The 17,231-nt window shown below is 41.9% G+C and overlaps 2 protein-coding genes across 2 annotated transcripts in view; one reads left to right on the top strand and one right to left on the bottom strand.

The window, feature by feature from the left end:
• The window catches only part of DNAJB9 (DnaJ heat shock protein family (Hsp40) member B9), a 29,771-nt gene extending 24,583 nt beyond the window's left edge, over positions 1-5,188 (bottom strand). The window contains exon 1 of the mRNA XM_069228887.1: positions 4,994-5,188. The gene's annotated coding sequence lies outside the window, so the exon portion shown is untranslated. The remainder of the gene's footprint in view (positions 1-4,993) is intronic.
• A 330-nt stretch (positions 5,189-5,518) lies between these two features.
• Positions 5,519-17,231, top strand: part of THAP5 (THAP domain containing 5) — a 74,668-nt gene continuing 62,955 nt past the window's right edge. Inside the window, exon 1 of the mRNA XM_069228886.1 lies at positions 5,519-5,856. Coding sequence (XP_069084987.1) covers positions 5,774-5,856 — 83 coding nt within the window. The 5' untranslated portion in view covers positions 5,519-5,773. The remainder of the gene's footprint in view (positions 5,857-17,231) is intronic.

The raw sequence follows: 17,231 nt of genomic DNA, 5'->3' as shown, positions 1-17,231 counted from the left end.
ACGGAAAACAATTTATGGTTTGTTTGAATGGGAAAAAAAACGGAGTGCGGATTAGCCTGGTTGGAGTTCGTCACTGCACAACCCCTGATGTAACATGCACAACTTAAATATTGCAGGGGCTAATGTTTGCTCCACGCCCCCACAAATACTGGGAGCACTCATGTGAAATGCTTTGCTTCAAGAGACACCTATTGAAAAGAACCTGGTTCTACTGCTTTTAGTGTGGGAGGGTCCACATCACAGGTCTCCTTAAATACACAAATCCCTTAAGAGGGCCCACAGCGGATAACCAGCCATGTTGGGTGTGTTCATTTGAGGTAGAATACGTTTTTGACGTAAATAAAAGAAAAGAGAATACTGAATTGATGTCCTACTTATGGCACAATCGAAGAGAGAATTTGCAGAGCGCAGGCTATGTGAACTGATAGGTCGAATACCAGCAGCATTTTCTGCAAATATTGGTTCGTAAAGTTAGACTCTAAATTGCGTGCATAGAAAACATCGGGGTTTGAAAAGTGCGATCCACACCACATGCAGTCCGTTTTTTTCTGTACATTTACCAAAGGGGCTCATTGAAGTAAAGATGATGAAATACCCAGGTTAAAAATACTATCAGGTGTAAATATAGGTCTGGTCGAGTGTCAGGGTAGCCGAACAGAGGTAGATAGGATCCGTCTTTAAGGTACTAAAAACACTAGCTGTGGCCAGTCTGTCTGTCTTTCGGAGGGACAGTCCTTCACATGGGCAGAAGGATTCTGCCCTCTGAGTTTGATTAATACAATACACATCCTCTACATTCCTAGCAGATTTCTCCTCTGCACTTGGAGGACTCTAAAAAATAAACACACACACATTTAAAAAACGTATACTTTACCCTACAACTAGCCTTTATAGCGTGTTAAGGGGATATGCATTGGCAATATTACATTCCACAGAATGTCACAACTAACCACTACATGGAACGAAAATGTGTGCTGTGCAGAGGACTGGAGTGGTGTTCATATTAAATGTCATTGTATATATCGTTTCAAATTATTATCATCAAGAGGAGTAATGGAGAACAGAGTTTCAATTTTATAGACACACACCCATCAAACAAATTAGTCAATCTCGAGGAATTTATGAGTCACCCTGAAATACAGTTTGCCATGTGCTAAGTCATTATTTTACAAAATCCAGCCTAGAAATGCAGTGATCTTTAGCACCTTTTAATTGTACCAGGCATCCATCTGTTAGTGAAGATTCTGTGTTGGATTCCCATAGTCCTAAAATTAATATTCTCATTCTTCCAGCCCGAAGTGTGCCGCTAATATATGTTTTTCATCTTGATTATTTTATGTCGAGCTGCTGGTGCAGGGGATGTGGTGCGGACAACCTATTTACGTGCAATGCAGTATGGAAACCCCAAAGTTGAGCCCTGCGATTTAGAACTTTCTGTATTGGATCCCTTATGGTCATGCATTTTACTTAATGTGGGCAAAATTCACAAGTTGCAACTTTCACATTTAAAACAGCTCAATCACCAAGCTGAAGAGGCTGACCAGAATAACTTGGTCCTAAAATAAATATATATATATATATATATATATATATATATTTTTTTTTTTTTTAAAATACGCGCTTCTAGCTGCTGTTTTATTTGAAACTGTGCCGTATACGGTATTAGAATGAGAGGGAAAAGGATTAGACACAACATTTGTATTCTGAGAGCGGAGCAGTCACCAAGCGCGAACCACTTGCATTTAGCGATTTTCAATGTAGTTTGAGGGCACAGATATTTTGACAGCTAAAAACTGTTTTAGGCTGCAGCTTTGGGCATAGAAGTGAAAGCACATAACTTCTATGAAATTAGGAGAAAGGTAGAATATAAAAGGGTGCCAAGTTGGTAAGTACAAACATAAATATTTTCATTGGAAGTAGTCTCCAATCAGACAACGTCACAGCTAAGCACAAGTTAATCGCCTCTTTGTACAAATCACGTGGAGACAACGTGTATACTTCGAACTTTTTTTAAATATTGCGTGGACATTAGAGACCTTTAGAACGACCACAGGCTTTTCGCCTCTTTCTTTACTGGTGTTATCAGTGCACTCACAAACAGGCGGACCGTATCAACTCAATTCAGGCGAGCATTACAATAAAAGGAGGTTCCGACACACATACAGCTATTTCCATTGTCTTCACATTCAAGAATTGAGGTTCTTCATTAACTAGCGTCAAGTCTACTTCACAGAATGAATGTGTACCTTTACATTGCAAGAGATCACATTCTTGCCATCAGACACTACCGAAGTATTGATGAGACACTACGAGTCTACCCTGGCCCATCCAAAGAGCTTCCGCTGTGCACTAGCTCCAAACTGACCTCTTTCAAGAGTTATGGTCACTCTGCATGTCATCCTTACTTTACTGCTTAACAGCGGGCAACTTTCGGGCCAGCAATCACTTCCACGTTCCTCATCCTCCGTCCTGCAACAATGCAGGTGCCACATTAAAGATAATAAAGTAATTATTAAGAGGAAAAAAAAAAAAAAAAAAAAAAAAAAAAAAAAGAGTCTTACAAACCCAGCTATATATTATCTTGATAAAACTTACTTTTTTATCTATTCTCAAGCTACCTCTCACTAGTTCTAAAATGGCCACAAAACAAAAGAAAATAGCATAAAGTCTCAAAAGAAAAAAAGTGTGACAAGTGACACTGTGTAACAGTTCAGTGTTAACTATAGCTATCCATAAATGGCATGACTAATGGTCCTCATTAAAATGTAATTATGAGTCACTGAAATTCTTTTACTGTTCTTTAACAAAGTGCACTCCCTGTGACAGAGTCAGATTAAGTTGCAAGGGTGGCGACTAGGAAGAGGTCTGCCCCCGCCATTTCAGTTCAAAATAAGAACATATCCTCTTCGTCTCAATGGATTTAGCAGCATACAGTGGATCAACATGTTTTTCCTTTTCTCCAATGTCTTACTTTTTTGTTGATTCTGCCCACTTACAATCACCCCATCCCTCCTTGCTCTGCTTTTCACCTCCTCAGCCTATAACCTACTCTTGCTATTTCACCACCCTCTGATACCCAGATTATCTGTATTTTATTTTCTGTTTACTTTTCTCTCCCCAAGCATCTTACCATATATTTTATTCTGCAGCACTTACATCCATCTTGCGCCTCAATATTCTACTCCTTTCCGCTCATCTTTCAACCCAGCCTCTCACATTCGCTTGCTGGTTCTCCCCCCTTTACATCAATCTCTCTTTTCCCCCAACCTTTTCTTGCTGGCTCTGCCCCTATTATATCCACATCTTCCCTCTATATGCTGCCCAATTCCACTTTTCTTCCTCTAGCCTCTAACCCTATTTCAGTTATTCTCATCCTTTACAACCATCTCTCCCCTTCCAAATTCACTCTCTTTTAAAGTTTTTTTAAATACATTTTTGCATGGATTCTGCACCTCCTAACATTACTTGTTTGCATACTATTATAGGCGGGCAAGCCACTGAAAACTCAAGCCAGAAGCCTGGCTCTGGTCAGCTCAAGATCCTCCTGAAACCATGCGCCCAGAGCGAGCCGAGCTTTCACAGGAGGCAATGAGGCCTAGTGGCTAAGTCTGTCTACCATGCATCAAGGGGACACAGGCTTCAAACCCAGTCTGTGCTCAACATCCTGCAAATCCAGGCATATCTCTGTGTTGGAAAAAATGGCTGCACTCTGTATATGTTGTGAAGAACCCTCATTACCATGGCCAACATTTGTACTGTGTAAAACTAACAAAAATACAATGTGGACCCTGTCACTCAGACTCTAGTCTCATCCTCCAAGAATTAAAGATGAAGTGTTAAGTTCTAATGCCATAAAGCAATTTAGTGGCCGAATTGCACAGTGAGAAACTGGAAAATGTAGGATCAATCCCAGCTTCCCTGCTTGACCAAGTTGTGTGACCCTAGGCAAATGCTTCAATTCACCAACCTCTATTTTGTTCATTATTAGACATCAGAGCACATTCAAATACGTGCAGTCAGGGTGTGTGCTGCACAACACCTTGTGTTTGTTGTAAGACTATATTTTTGCTGTATGTTTAATAGGAATGTAGCCCACATATAGGGTTCACATGAACCCTAACATGTCTCTTAGTCAGGGCCACTAGAAATATTTGATACTATGGTTGCAGCATTTTCCACATAATTATGTATTTGCTCATTTGCATAAACCATCTGCTGCGCACACTGCAGTTTTTGACAAAAAAAATATTTTGTTTCTAAATTGAAAGGCCCTTCTCAAAGGGTCATCTTTTCTGCTGCCTATTGCTCTATTTGGGTGAATGACAAAATAATGAGGTAATACCATCACAAATTGTGGTGCATTAAGCCGTATAATTTGCCTTTTCTTGTCCCATAAATCAGGCAATACTGCCACCTAATTTGGACCGTTCTGGCTCAGATGTCCACCTCTGCATATGCCTAACGCCTGTCCTGGGCCGTAGCGCAACAATGTTGGATGGCTCAAAGACCTAGCGATGCCGACATCTTCAGAAACCCATGGGTCAAGTTGTCAAAATGTTACCCTTATTCTATCCGTATTCAATAAAACGTAGTGTGTAATGAAACACCCATTTCGACTAAAGAAATATCGCTGTAAGCGCAATAAAAACATCCCCCGTGTTGCAATAAAAGATTACCTCACCACAGCCTCTCAATCACCATGGGCCAGAAAAAAGCTCGCAACGACGTGTGGTTTAAACAGCTAGGAAGAGACCAGAGCACACCTGTCACTGTCGGGGGGTTAAACTATGTTCCATTTAAACTTTCCTTTAGACACTGCCGACCAATCATGAAAACTCCCCGAAATACAGTCACTTTGGCCCGATTGGACAGTATCGCTTCATAGCACGGGCGCTCTACTTTAAGTGCCCGACCTCATAACAAAGCCATCTCGTCAAGCGTCTGCAGCGTGGGGGGGGGGGGGGGGGGAGCACACAACCCGAACACCACTTACCTGCCCCTTGAAGGCTTCCAGACCTCTCTCCGCGTTCCTGCAACTGCCGTCCCAGCCCGCAGCAACACTACCTTTCTTCAGCGCTCCTCCACGCCCCTGCCACCTTACCCGCGTCACAGTCGGGCCTCAACTACACGAAGCGCACACCCATTGGTCCACGCCAGCCAGCTGACTCGCGGGATACGCGCACGTGGACGACTGCTTTCTTTTCCACAAGACCTGACGTCACTTCCTCGTTTCGCAGATATGAGAAGCACAGCAGTAAAAGAGAAAAGGGACACAGCGCATGTTTATCCCCCGTCTTCTCAATTTACTTTATCACGGTTTCGAACACCAAGAGCAAAACTGCTTCTACCCCCGCGGTCTTCTTCAGACAAGAGTGTATTAGTTATCCGTTTAGTAGAAAGCATTTCATATTGTGCTGATGACGGCTAGGAGCGAATTGGAGACGCCTATACCCATCTTAGAAATTAGGTTTAACTGCCGTATTAAAGAATTGACCTCTTTATACAAACATGGTGACCTGTGAACATTCATGCACAAGTGCTTTGTGACAGCGTCCCTTCTTGTATATCGTCAATACATTTCTCTACGGCAGCGGTTTCGTTTTCATCAGACCCGTATTAAATGCCGAACATCCTCGCTCCAAGATGTCCGTCAGTGCGAGCGTGGTCGACGAAAGAGGTCAGGGGTCACGCCAGCTATGCGACCACTGTGTCGTTTCCGTAGCCTACTGGTGCCCGTGGGGCGGCTACACCAGATAACGCACTTAACCGCACCATGCCCCGCTACTGTGCCGCCTTCAGTTGCAGAAATCGAGGAAGCCCGGCAGGCCGAGTAGAGCGCAGGCTCAGTTTCTATCCGTAAGTGCGCGATGCACCTGCGGGGGCGGTGCTGGGGAGGTTTCACTGCCTTCACAACGCAGCCCCCAGCTGATATTTTCACAGTGTTACGCACCAGGTCGGACTTTGACAAGTAACGCTGATATCCAGTAGATAACATTCTCGACTTGCATTATTTGCGTAGTTTGAGTAGTAACACATCTGTTGTTTATTTTAACTGTAATTATTTTTATTTTTATTGCTTTTTAAGGTTATATTTTTTAACTATTGCAACTAAATAATTGCAAAGATTGCATTATTTGTAAGGCCATATGGGTCTGGCCTTTGAAAGACTGGCGTTTGTAATAATCCAGTGGCTCTGTCTAACCTGGAATGTGGTGGGGCCTAGGATGGGCATCATGTCCACTTGCACGATTACCCGTTCTCTGTGGTAGCCATTCCTGAAGTAACAAACATTTGCTTAGCCAAGAAATATGGCCTTGGCAAACTTATGCAATGGTTATTTGTTATTGTAAACATATGCACATAAAAAAGGAAATTGCCTAGCCTAATGATGGTAGCCATATGCATGCAATAAAACTTTTAAAGTTAATAAAAAAGCTATTGCATATCATTGAAAGAAATAGGCATTAACAGAATAAAGTACTGATCCACCAGCCCTGGCACCGAAGTGCACGTAGACGGATGTGTGCACGTGACTTCCGAAAATGCTGCCACTTTCTTGTACGAGAGCCAATGGCTAAAGTGGGAACAGCAATTGCCCCAAACTCTATGCTGTAGTAAGTGGAAACAAAATGTGTATGTGAATTGACCAGGCTACTGGATGCAGGGGGGCTGATCCGAAGCCCCTTTATGTATATGTAGACATATATATATATATATACATATATATATAATTGATTTCCATTTTCCTATTAAATGGGGCTGGCAAAACAGTATATGTATGTATATGTATATATATATATATATATATTATTGATTTCCCTTTTCCTATTAAATGGGACTGGCAAAACAGTTGAAACTCTCTGTAGGCCGGACCTAATTAGGTGTATTTGTCACTCGCAAATAGTAACATTACTGTAATCCCGACAGCGTTTTTCCAGCAATGTTTTGTGGCACAGTGCAATACTCTCACAGATGTGCTTGGGTCACTTCGTACATCAAAACTTGCACTATCATTGTCATATGAAGAATTTCTTTCAAAACAACATGCGCAAGTCAACTTGACCATTATTATTGGAATAGTACAAGAAGGATGTCATATGCACAACACTACTGTATTTCAAGAAATTCTGCATCAACTGTGACTAAAACTGGACATCATTGTCCTTAATGTGGTTTGGACAGCATTCACAGTAAAACACTTGTCTAAAAACTCAATTACTCTCTTGGTGTAAGGGGCAGATATAAAATGTAATTCCTTCCAATACAAACATATCTTCTGCTTGGGCCCCTATGGCAACGCAGCTGGTATCGTGGTATTGGTTCACTACTTGGAAAGCTTATCCACCATGCAACCTGCACAACATAAACAACACTGAATACACCCCCCACTTTATTGTTCATTTCAGGTCATCCCTTTTTAAGTTTTTCCGTGGTACCCGTAGTACAATATGTGCCTCATGGGCTATCATCAAAAGCTTTGCTTTGCCACTTTGTACTGACTTATCCCCTCCCAATATCCGATTCTATTCCATTGTAAGTTCTTATGTAAAGTTTGAAAATGCTTGCAGTGACTTGCTTTCTTTGACCATATATTGGCATTCTGTTGATCAACTTTCATCCTAATCAAGATTTTACCTTCTGACTTAAGGCCTGATTACGACCTTGGCGTCATATTTGTGACAGAGTATCCCACCCGCTGTTTTACAAGTTCCATAGGATATAATTAAACTTGTAATATGGCGGACGGGATATCCATCACATTATGGAGTATCCCATTTGCTAAGGTCATAATCGGGCCCTTAGTTTTTTTTATGGAGTTGAAAATCCTCCAGTGGAGCGAGCCTGAAGCTGTATCCAAGAAAGGTGCATTGAAATCATACACCTTTGCTAGCGAGGTTTCCTTGATGGCTCTGTAGATATTTGAAGTCCAAAAATATTTTAAGTGCCAACGTTTCAGGGTTTCTACAGCAGCTTGTCTGGGTCATCTCTAAGGTTCCCAGAACCTCAGTAAAATAACATAAGGGCCAGGATTCACTCCAGCAGAAGCCACCAGCAAGGGCCAGTCCAGGTCCAGTTGGTACAGGCCAACTGGGCACTTCAGAAAAAAGGCAGCTAGCAAACCATGTTCCCTTAGCCACATAGAAGGTCAGCCCTTGGAGTCAACTTATTTGTCCTGGGAACAAGTTCCATCCTTCAAGGCACCTCTCAAGTCACAGACAGCAGGTTCAATTCTCTTTTAATCTTACTCAGGTCCAGAAAGAGTTCTGAGGAGGGTTACTTAGGGTGTCTCATTTATGGTTAGCACTAGCCAGTGGGTGGGAGTGACCTCCACACCCCTTAACTAATGGGGGAAAAAGTTACTGGGGGCAGTCCTGCCCACTTTTGCAGCACTTCCTGGTCGCCCTAGGAAAAAAAAATCCCACAGTGCCCTCACTCCTAAAATCCATGATGGGTAAACTCTTTCTCGCTTGTGTAGAGCACTTGTGTCCACCCAGGCATGTAGCCAGGGAAATGAAGAGTCCATTTCTTTGTGTCCATTCTAGACCAGTTCTGGAGGTAGATTCTCTTCCACTGGGTTTGGTGCCAGCCCAACTAGCATGAGACTTAGGGACAAAGGCTTTCCTTTCTTCTGGTCTCCCCTTACACTAAACAATGAATGGGCAGGCTTCACCTCTTTCCCCTTTTCAAGTTAATGAAATTCCTGGACCAACTCCAACTATCAGTCATGCTGATTGGGATCAAACGTCTCACACCCAATCCATCCTGTCACCAGGTCTAAGAATCTGCAAGCAGTGTTCACACATCATTAAGCTCAAGCGCTGGCTTGGAAGCTGCTTGCAGGTAATGCAAATTAGACTCCAGGAACTTCAGACAGGGAAAAGGTAACTTGCTAAAGTTATTTCTCCTAAATATTTATTAAAACAAACATAATTGATCACAGCGCAGGACATCTACGTGACCCTGCTTTTACAAATTTAGTTGGCATTCATGTTGACTGTCCACTCCCCATTGCTGGTCGACCTCTTATTGCCAGACAAGTTTATCTTTGCGAGTGGGAAACCCCCCCCACCCCCATCCTCGCTGATTTTCTGAACTACTCTTTGGCTCATGGAGTAGTGCCCAGGGTAAAGAAGCATGCTAATGTACTTCCACTGCTACAAAAAGCCAATTTGGGAACATCTGACCGGGCTAACTATCCTCCTGTTTCTCTTTTACCATTTTATACAAAGATGCTTGAAAAGCACGTCAATGCCCAAGTCTATTTATTTTTAGAGGCACACAAGGTATATGTAGTGCTTCACTACTTATCTCGTTTTTAGCACTTACATAACATACCAAGAATGCACTTCTGAGTTCAAAGAAGACTTTTATTGTTGTTAATTCTTCCCCAACCGCAATTTTTATGAATGACGAATTATTAGATTTCAAGCACACGTTAATGCAAACAAAATATATCAGTTTGCAATATACACAGCAGGTTATATTTATAAGATATTGAATGCAAAGCAAAACAAATACTTCACCGTGTGAGAAACTATTTACAGCTTCATCTTTCTAGGCTCTGCAAGCTGATGACTCCCTGTCAGCTGCGAGAAAGAGATTTATCTGCCCACGCGGGATGCTGGCAACTGGCGCCAAGCTCCAGCACGAAGTCAGGCAGATTCAAATCTAATTCTCTGAAGCCTGTGACATTCGTTACAAAGGTGTGCCCCCTCCTCTCAGACTCGGGAAAACTACGCAAGCCTTCGGAGACTGGCCAGATCTCCGAGACTGCTGCTCTTCCTAAGCTCAAGCAGAGAGAAAAACAACCAATGTACCCTCTCTTATCAGGTCTAGTCTACTGTGAGAAGAAAACAGCTTTGTTCATCTTGTGCAAAAACACTGCTTGGAAAAATACAGCTTGGATTCTCAACTGCAATGTCTAACTCCACGTTAAGGCAATAGGCAGCTAACCTAGATATCAAATGCAATGTCTAGTGTCATATCAAAGCCAATAGGCAGCTGAGCTGAATCCAAAATGCAATGTATAATATCATGTCAAAGCCAATAGGCAGCTGAGCTGAGTATAAAATGTAATATCTAATAGCATGTCAAAGCCAATAGGCAGCTGAGCTGAATACAAAATGCAATGTATAAGATCATGTCAAAGCCAATAGGCAGCTGAGCTGAATATAAAATGCAATGCATAATATCATGTCAAAGCCAATAGGCAGTTGAGCTGAATACAAAATGCAATATCTAATATCATGTCAAAGCCAATAGGCAACTAAACTGAATACATCATGTCAAAGCCAATAGGCAGAATACAGAATGTAATGGCTAATGCAATGTCAAAGCCAATAGGCGGCTAGAATGGATACAGCATGTCAAAGCCAATAGGCAGAATACAGAATGTAATGGCTAATGCAATGTCAAAGCCAGTAGGCGGCTCAACTGAACAAAACATACAATGTGCTACTGGTGAACATTGAGCAACTAATATGCGCAGTAGTGAAACACAAAGTCATTGGTCAAACTCCATTAATGGCATAACATTCCGCCCTTTGACCAATTAATTTTTGTTTCACATATCTCTTGTTTCAAACAAAAACAAAAAACAAAAAACATCGGCACAAAAAAAAAACATTATCAGCAAGTCACATTTGAATGATCAAAGCAATCCCTGTAAAGCAATGAAAGTGGATTAACACATTGATCTCATAACCTTTCACATCAGATACATCTACATAGAAAAGACTGAGCAATTTTTATACTCTGCATGAGATTATAGTGTCTCTAATTCAACAGTGTTAGCAATTTGATGTAGCATGAGTACTACTCATGTAAAGGTGCACGGTCCACCTGAAAGGTTTGCTGGAAGATAAGCAAAAGTCAGAGTTCCATACGAGGAGGGAAAAAAAAAAAAACACAGCTTAGTTCCAGTGGAAGAATGCAATCAAACAAGTTAAACTTGAACTGAAGGCGCAGTTTGCGCAAAATGGATCCATGGTGCTGGCACTTTACTCAGCCAGGTTCAGGTTGGGGGTTCGGTCCCTTCCCCGACCCCACACGCACACACCGGAAGGGGGACCACACAGCACACTCAGGGACAGTGGCGAAACGTGGTAGGATCTGCAAAAGAAACAAGTATGACTTTTCTTGCAAATAACATTTGTCATTTAAACTGCACCCTTCCTCTTTCTTTCCCTGTTTTATAATCAGCAGGACGTTTTTGGGGCCCTTTGTTATAATTTCTGCAGGTTCTGGAGGATCACTTGGGGCTTCAGCCCACACATCAGCACTGAGGTTTTTATCTGCTGCGCCACAGCTTCCCTTTTCTTGCACTGTCAGAAGGGCTGGGGCAGACTCCTTCTTTACCAAACCTCCATTCACTGCATTTTTGCCAATTTGGGCCATTCTGTCTCCAATTTGTATGAATGAATCAGATTCTTTTCTAGTTATCAGCATCATTTTGATTTTTCCTTGGTAATTTGCAGCAATCACTCTCCCTAATACCTGATCAATTTGCCATTTCTGTCCTGGTAACTTTCCTCTCCCCAACTGCTCTATGACTGCTTGCATGACAGATTGCTTTTGTGCGTGCTGCACAGTTGTTATCAAATCTAGGGGAATGTGCATCTCTCTCATCTCTGCCCACCTGTAAGTGGCTTTTTCTCCCAGCTGTTCACATTTCTGGGGCACCCACTTAGCCATCCCCACTAAGGCAGAATTCTGGGTGTACACTTCTCTCTCTGAATTTTTCTCATTAACATCTGCAAGGTAATTGAACCAGTTAGGTGCAAGCCATGTGGAAAAACAAACAGCTAAAACATTAGCAATGAACCAAAAATCAGTATAAAAATGACACATCTCACGTAGCTCTTGCTTTAAAATCTGACACACATTGTACAACACTCTTCCTTCTCCTGTGCCATAAAACAACATTTCAGTCAATAAATCATTAGTCAAACATGCTTTTTATCCTCAGTGGACACGATTTCAAATGGTGCACACAATTTCACTAGTGACTCTTTTACCTGTGGTACTCTAGCCCTGTCTTGCAAGTACCAGATCCATTGTATGATTCTAGCTAGGGGCACTATTTTCTTCCCTTGTTCTTGAGTTACATGTACATCAGTTTTTACCTCCTGCACTGCGCAGAAACCTAAAGTCTGCATTATTTCATTTGCCAAATCACAAGCGCGCAGCTGCATATTATTTTTCACAGTGACCATATACCAAAGTGTTAGGATTTCACTCAAATGAGGGCTATTCTGTTTCCAAAAATCAAACAAGCTAATGAAACTCGGTGTCTCTTGCTTAGTGCAAACAGTAAACAACCCTAAAATCTTTCTTTTTACTTCATTCTGCAACGATAACTCGTAAATCACATTCTGAGCTCTATCGTTCTCGTCGGTGTTATCAGTTAAGGAATGCGCTTTCACTGCCAAAAACCCTGGCTCACACAAAGGCTCAGAGCAGCTCGGAGCTGTCTTAACCCCCTCATTACTGGAATGGGAAAAGAAAGATTCTTCTAAAACAGCATTTTTATAACTTTCAGCATTATCTTGAATTAATGTATTCTGGCTAATTTGCTCACGTAAATTCTCATTTTCATGTTCCAACTGCCTACATTTCTCCTGCATTTCTCTGTAAGCAGATAAAGGTATCCAAACCTTTCTGTCATCATTACTTCCAAAAGGCACATTTTCTAAATATGCTTTATCACAACAAATATTTCTCAAAGCACTATCAGGCAGTTTAGCTACACATGCATTTTCAAACATGGTCTGCCGTGCTTCTGTGATTCTCCAAACAGAAAACAATTTCTGTAATTCTCCAAACAACAAAAACAATTACACTTTTAAAGTGTTCACGTAGAAATCTATCAATTCGTCAAACCCTTAACCGCCTCTTAACGACCCCTTAACCGCCTCTTACCGACCCCACTCCTGGTACCAAATGTAGTGCTTCACTACTTATCTCGTTTTTAGCACTTACATAACATACCAAGAATGCACTTCTGCGTTCAAAGAAGACTTTTATTGTTGTTAATTCTTCCCCAACTGAAATTTTTATGAATGACGAATTATTAGATTTCAAGCACACGTTAATGCAAACAAAATATCAGTTTGCAATATACACAGCAGGTTATATTTATAAGATATTGAATGCAAAGCAAAACAAATACTTCACCGTGTGAGAAACTATTTACAGCTTCATCTTTCTAGGCTCTGCAAGCTGATGACTCCCTGTCAGCTGCGAGAAAGAGATTTATCTGCCCACGCGGGATGCTGGCAACTGGCGCCAAGCTCCAGCACGAAGTCAGGCAGATTCAAATCTAATTCTCTGAAGCCTGTGACATTCGTTACAAAGGTGTGCCCCCTCCTCTCAGACTCGGGAAAACTACGCAAGCCTTCGGAGACTGGCCAGATCTCCGAGACTGCTGCTCTTCCTAAGCTCAAGCAGAGAGAAAAACAACCAATGTACCCTCTCTTATCAGGTCTAGTCTACTGTGAGAAGAAAACAGCTTTGTTCATCTTGTGCAAAAACACTGCTTGGAAAAATACAGCTTGGATTCTCAACTGCAATGTCTAACTCCACGTTAAGGCAATAGGCAGCTAACCTAGATATCAAATGCAATGTCTAGTGTCATATCAAAGCCAATAGGCAGCTGAGCTGAATACAAAATGCAATGTATAATATCATGTCAAAGCCAATAGGCAGCTGAGCTGAGTATAAAATGTAATATCTAATAGCATGTCAAAGCCAATAGGCAGCTGAACTGAATACAAAATGCAATGTATAAGATCATGTCAAAGCCAATAGGCAGCTGAGCTGAATATAAAATGCAATGTATAATATCATGTCAAAGCCAAAAGGCAGTTGAGCTGAATACAAAATGCACTATCTAATATCATGTCAAAGCCAATAGGCAACTAAACTGAATACATCATGTCAAAGCCAATAGGCAGAATACAGAATGTAATGGCTAATGCAATGTCAAAGCCAATAGGCGGCTAGACTGGATACAGCATGTCAAAGCCAATAGGCAGAATACAGAATGTAATGGCTAATGCAATGTCAAAGCCAGTAGGCGGCTCAACTGAACAAAACATACAATGTGCTACTGGTGAACATTGAGCAACTAATATGCGCAGTAGTGAAACACAAAGTCATTGGTCAAACTCCATTAATGGCATAACAGTATTACATCCTTCCCAGTCTAGTTTTTGCACAGAACATAGCACTGCATCTGCACTGCTAAGCATTACAGAAATCCTGAGAGAAGAACTGGACAAAACAAGAACTGCTGCTCTGATCTTGTTGGATCTTAGTGCCATTTTTGGCACCACCTCTCATCAGGTGCTGCTTGAGAGACTTACCATGGCCGGGATTCAAGATCTAGCCCTATCATAATTTGAGTCTTTTTGGGAAGATTGCCCTTTCCAGGTCATCACCAAACCTTTTATATCGGCTGTGTTCAATCTACCCCATAGAGTTACTCAAGGCTCTTCTTTGAGCCTCACTTTGATCAATATTTATGTGCGACCCCCTGGCAAACATAACATAGTGGAAATGTTTCACTTATTTCTTTACTCCTACGTGGATGACACACAGTTTATATTCTTGCATTCCGCAACAGATGACAGCACCTCCTCCAATATGGCTCTCTGACTTAAGGAAGTGGTGGATTGGGTGCACCTTAACAGCCTGAAATTAAACATCAGTAAAACAGAGGTGCTCATCTTAGGCAATCAACCCCAGCTGTGAGGCCACACTGTTTGCTGGAAGAGCTTGGCATTTGCCCCACCCCTCGTGAGTTTATCAAACATTTAGGCTTATGGCTGGATGACAAACCGACCATAAATCAACAAATCACTAAGGTAGCTGAGTTCTGCTTTGGACTAGTTAGGTGTCTTAGAAAGATCCTGTAGTATCTATTTCTGACCGTATCTATCTCAAAAGACCGTAGTACAGGCCTTAATAATTTCAAGATTAGACTATGGCAATATGATATTCTTGGGGGCCACCCAGTCTCAGCCACAGTGGCTGTGGACTGTTGAGACTGTGGCGACTCGTCTAATATGTCACATCCCCGTAATAACTCAGTCTCCCAAAACCTACGTCACTTGCATTGGCTCCCTATATTGCAGAGCATAAAGAACAAGACACTGTGCTATGTCTATAGAGCCATGCATCTGACTGGCCCTTTATATGTACGCCAACTATTACACCCTTATGTTCTTATGCGTATTTTCGATCTGGCAAATCCTATCTGGCCACCATTTCCAGAATTAAAAAGGCAAGGAGGCTGTTCATTTGCTTACTTGGGCCTAAAGCTATGGAGTGACCTGCCAGCCTAACTACACCTATGAAACTCATATGCACTGTTTCGAAATCTCTAGGACCTGTTTGTTCTGAATCTTTTAACGGATTTACTGGTTCCCAGATCCACTAGCGCTGGGAACTCCACTGTGCTCTTTATAAATTCGATTTGATTGAGATGAGCTTGCTGCTTAGATGGCGAGAAAGAGGGCTAGCACAGTGGCAAAACAGGCACAGTAGAGGGGAGAGCGAAAAAAATAACAGAAAGATACACATGTATCTGTACTCTGCATTTGTGTCCATGTGTGGCGAAGGTGCCATTAGGGAGCACCACAGTCATGTGCTGACTCGGCTAACATTGCAAGGCGACATAAACCATTTGCATGGAACATGTGACTATGGCCTCTATTGCCTTGAATGATCTCTTCGTTTGCCATGCATTTAAAAGGAAACACCTTCTTTGCAGTAGAAGGATTTGCAATGGAATACTAGAATCGTTGCGAGGAATCAATTCACTCCTTCCTGCTGACTAGGTCTAGCCAAGTGGCCATTTCTTGAAAGACACAATGCATACGTTTCTCCCTAAACTCCTCTACCACAAAATATAAAAAGACCCTTGGGTGGAGTAACTGTATCAGAAGTCGTACTTCTTGAGATTTCTGTGTAAGCTCAATCTGCAGCAGGCTCCCTGCTCAGGTCTATCATCACACAAGGCTGTAATTATCCACCTACAAAACACACAATTACATACGAATTTGACAAATTTGTGGCCGCTCCTTCCAAAAAGGGAGACTGCCCGAGGTGTGATTTATCACATATTATTTGTAAAATTGGAAAGTGATCATGGTCTGGAAACGCCAGAGGGAAACAATAATTGCCATCAAATAAGGCCCTCTCGGCAGTTTGCAGCCATTTTACATTGAAATGGCGCTGACCATAGAACAGTGAACTACGACCATCGAACAGTGAAATACGCAGGAACCTCAGAATTGAAATAAATGCCCTATCTTACAAAGAGTGTGTGTTTTACAGTCTTAGTGTTTCGTTACGTAATTCAAGTATTCGTGAATTTTTGAAAGAGCAGCTTCCTAACTTTTGTTTCATTTTGGGGGATAACGGTTACAATTACGCCTGGAGGATGTGCAGAATTAGCTTCTGGGTTTAAGTTCTAAAGGCATGTGTTACAATAGGGGCATGTTCTCGACGCTCTTAGCTCTTGTTGCTGTTAAAGTAATGCACATTTCATCGGTTATTCCCATTATATTAAATCACATAATTCAGTGGCATTGTAAACATTATATACAGTGCTTAATTTGTGCTTTTTGTTTCCGGTGCTGAGCACCGGCACTTGTTTTTGAGGCCCGGAGCTTATTATTCTTCCTAAAGCATTTGCTGCGAGCAAAAGCCTCATATGGGAAAGACGGAGGAACAGAAAAGCGAAAAAGCGTCACAATGGGAGAGACTCTTGATTCTCCTCTACCCCGCAAGCTTTCACTTGATAGAGCCGACAGCCGTGCAATCTTATGCAATAATTGCGGTTACTGTGTAATTGAGAAGCCACACTGACTGCCACCTGCCACTTTCAGATTTACACGTTCAGACACAGCTTTTAATCCGACTGTGTTGAGGCAAACCCTTTCTTAAATATAGACTTCCTTCTCCTCTGCACGAGTGTAATAGTCGACCCGAACCACCTATTGTGAATTATTGATTTGATTTGCACTTTAAGAGGGCTGGCTCTGTAAATATTCACTCCTCGTTTGTGCGAAGTGTTCTTAAGTAATTTACTGTTTCATACAGAAGTGAATAGCAAGTGGCGCTGTTACCCCAACTCAGTGGTACTCATTTTCTCAAACTCTGAAACATAGAAGGCTGAGCCGGTCATTCGGGAATTTGAAACAGTGATCTGCACGTTAAACATC

The sequence above is a fragment of the Pleurodeles waltl genome, chromosome 4_1 (genome assembly GCF_031143425.1).
Source record: "Pleurodeles waltl isolate 20211129_DDA chromosome 4_1, aPleWal1.hap1.20221129, whole genome shotgun sequence".
NCBI classification, from domain to species: domain Eukaryota; kingdom Metazoa; phylum Chordata; class Amphibia; order Caudata; family Salamandridae; genus Pleurodeles; species Pleurodeles waltl.
This window is presented reverse-complemented; position numbering and strand designations above follow the sequence as displayed.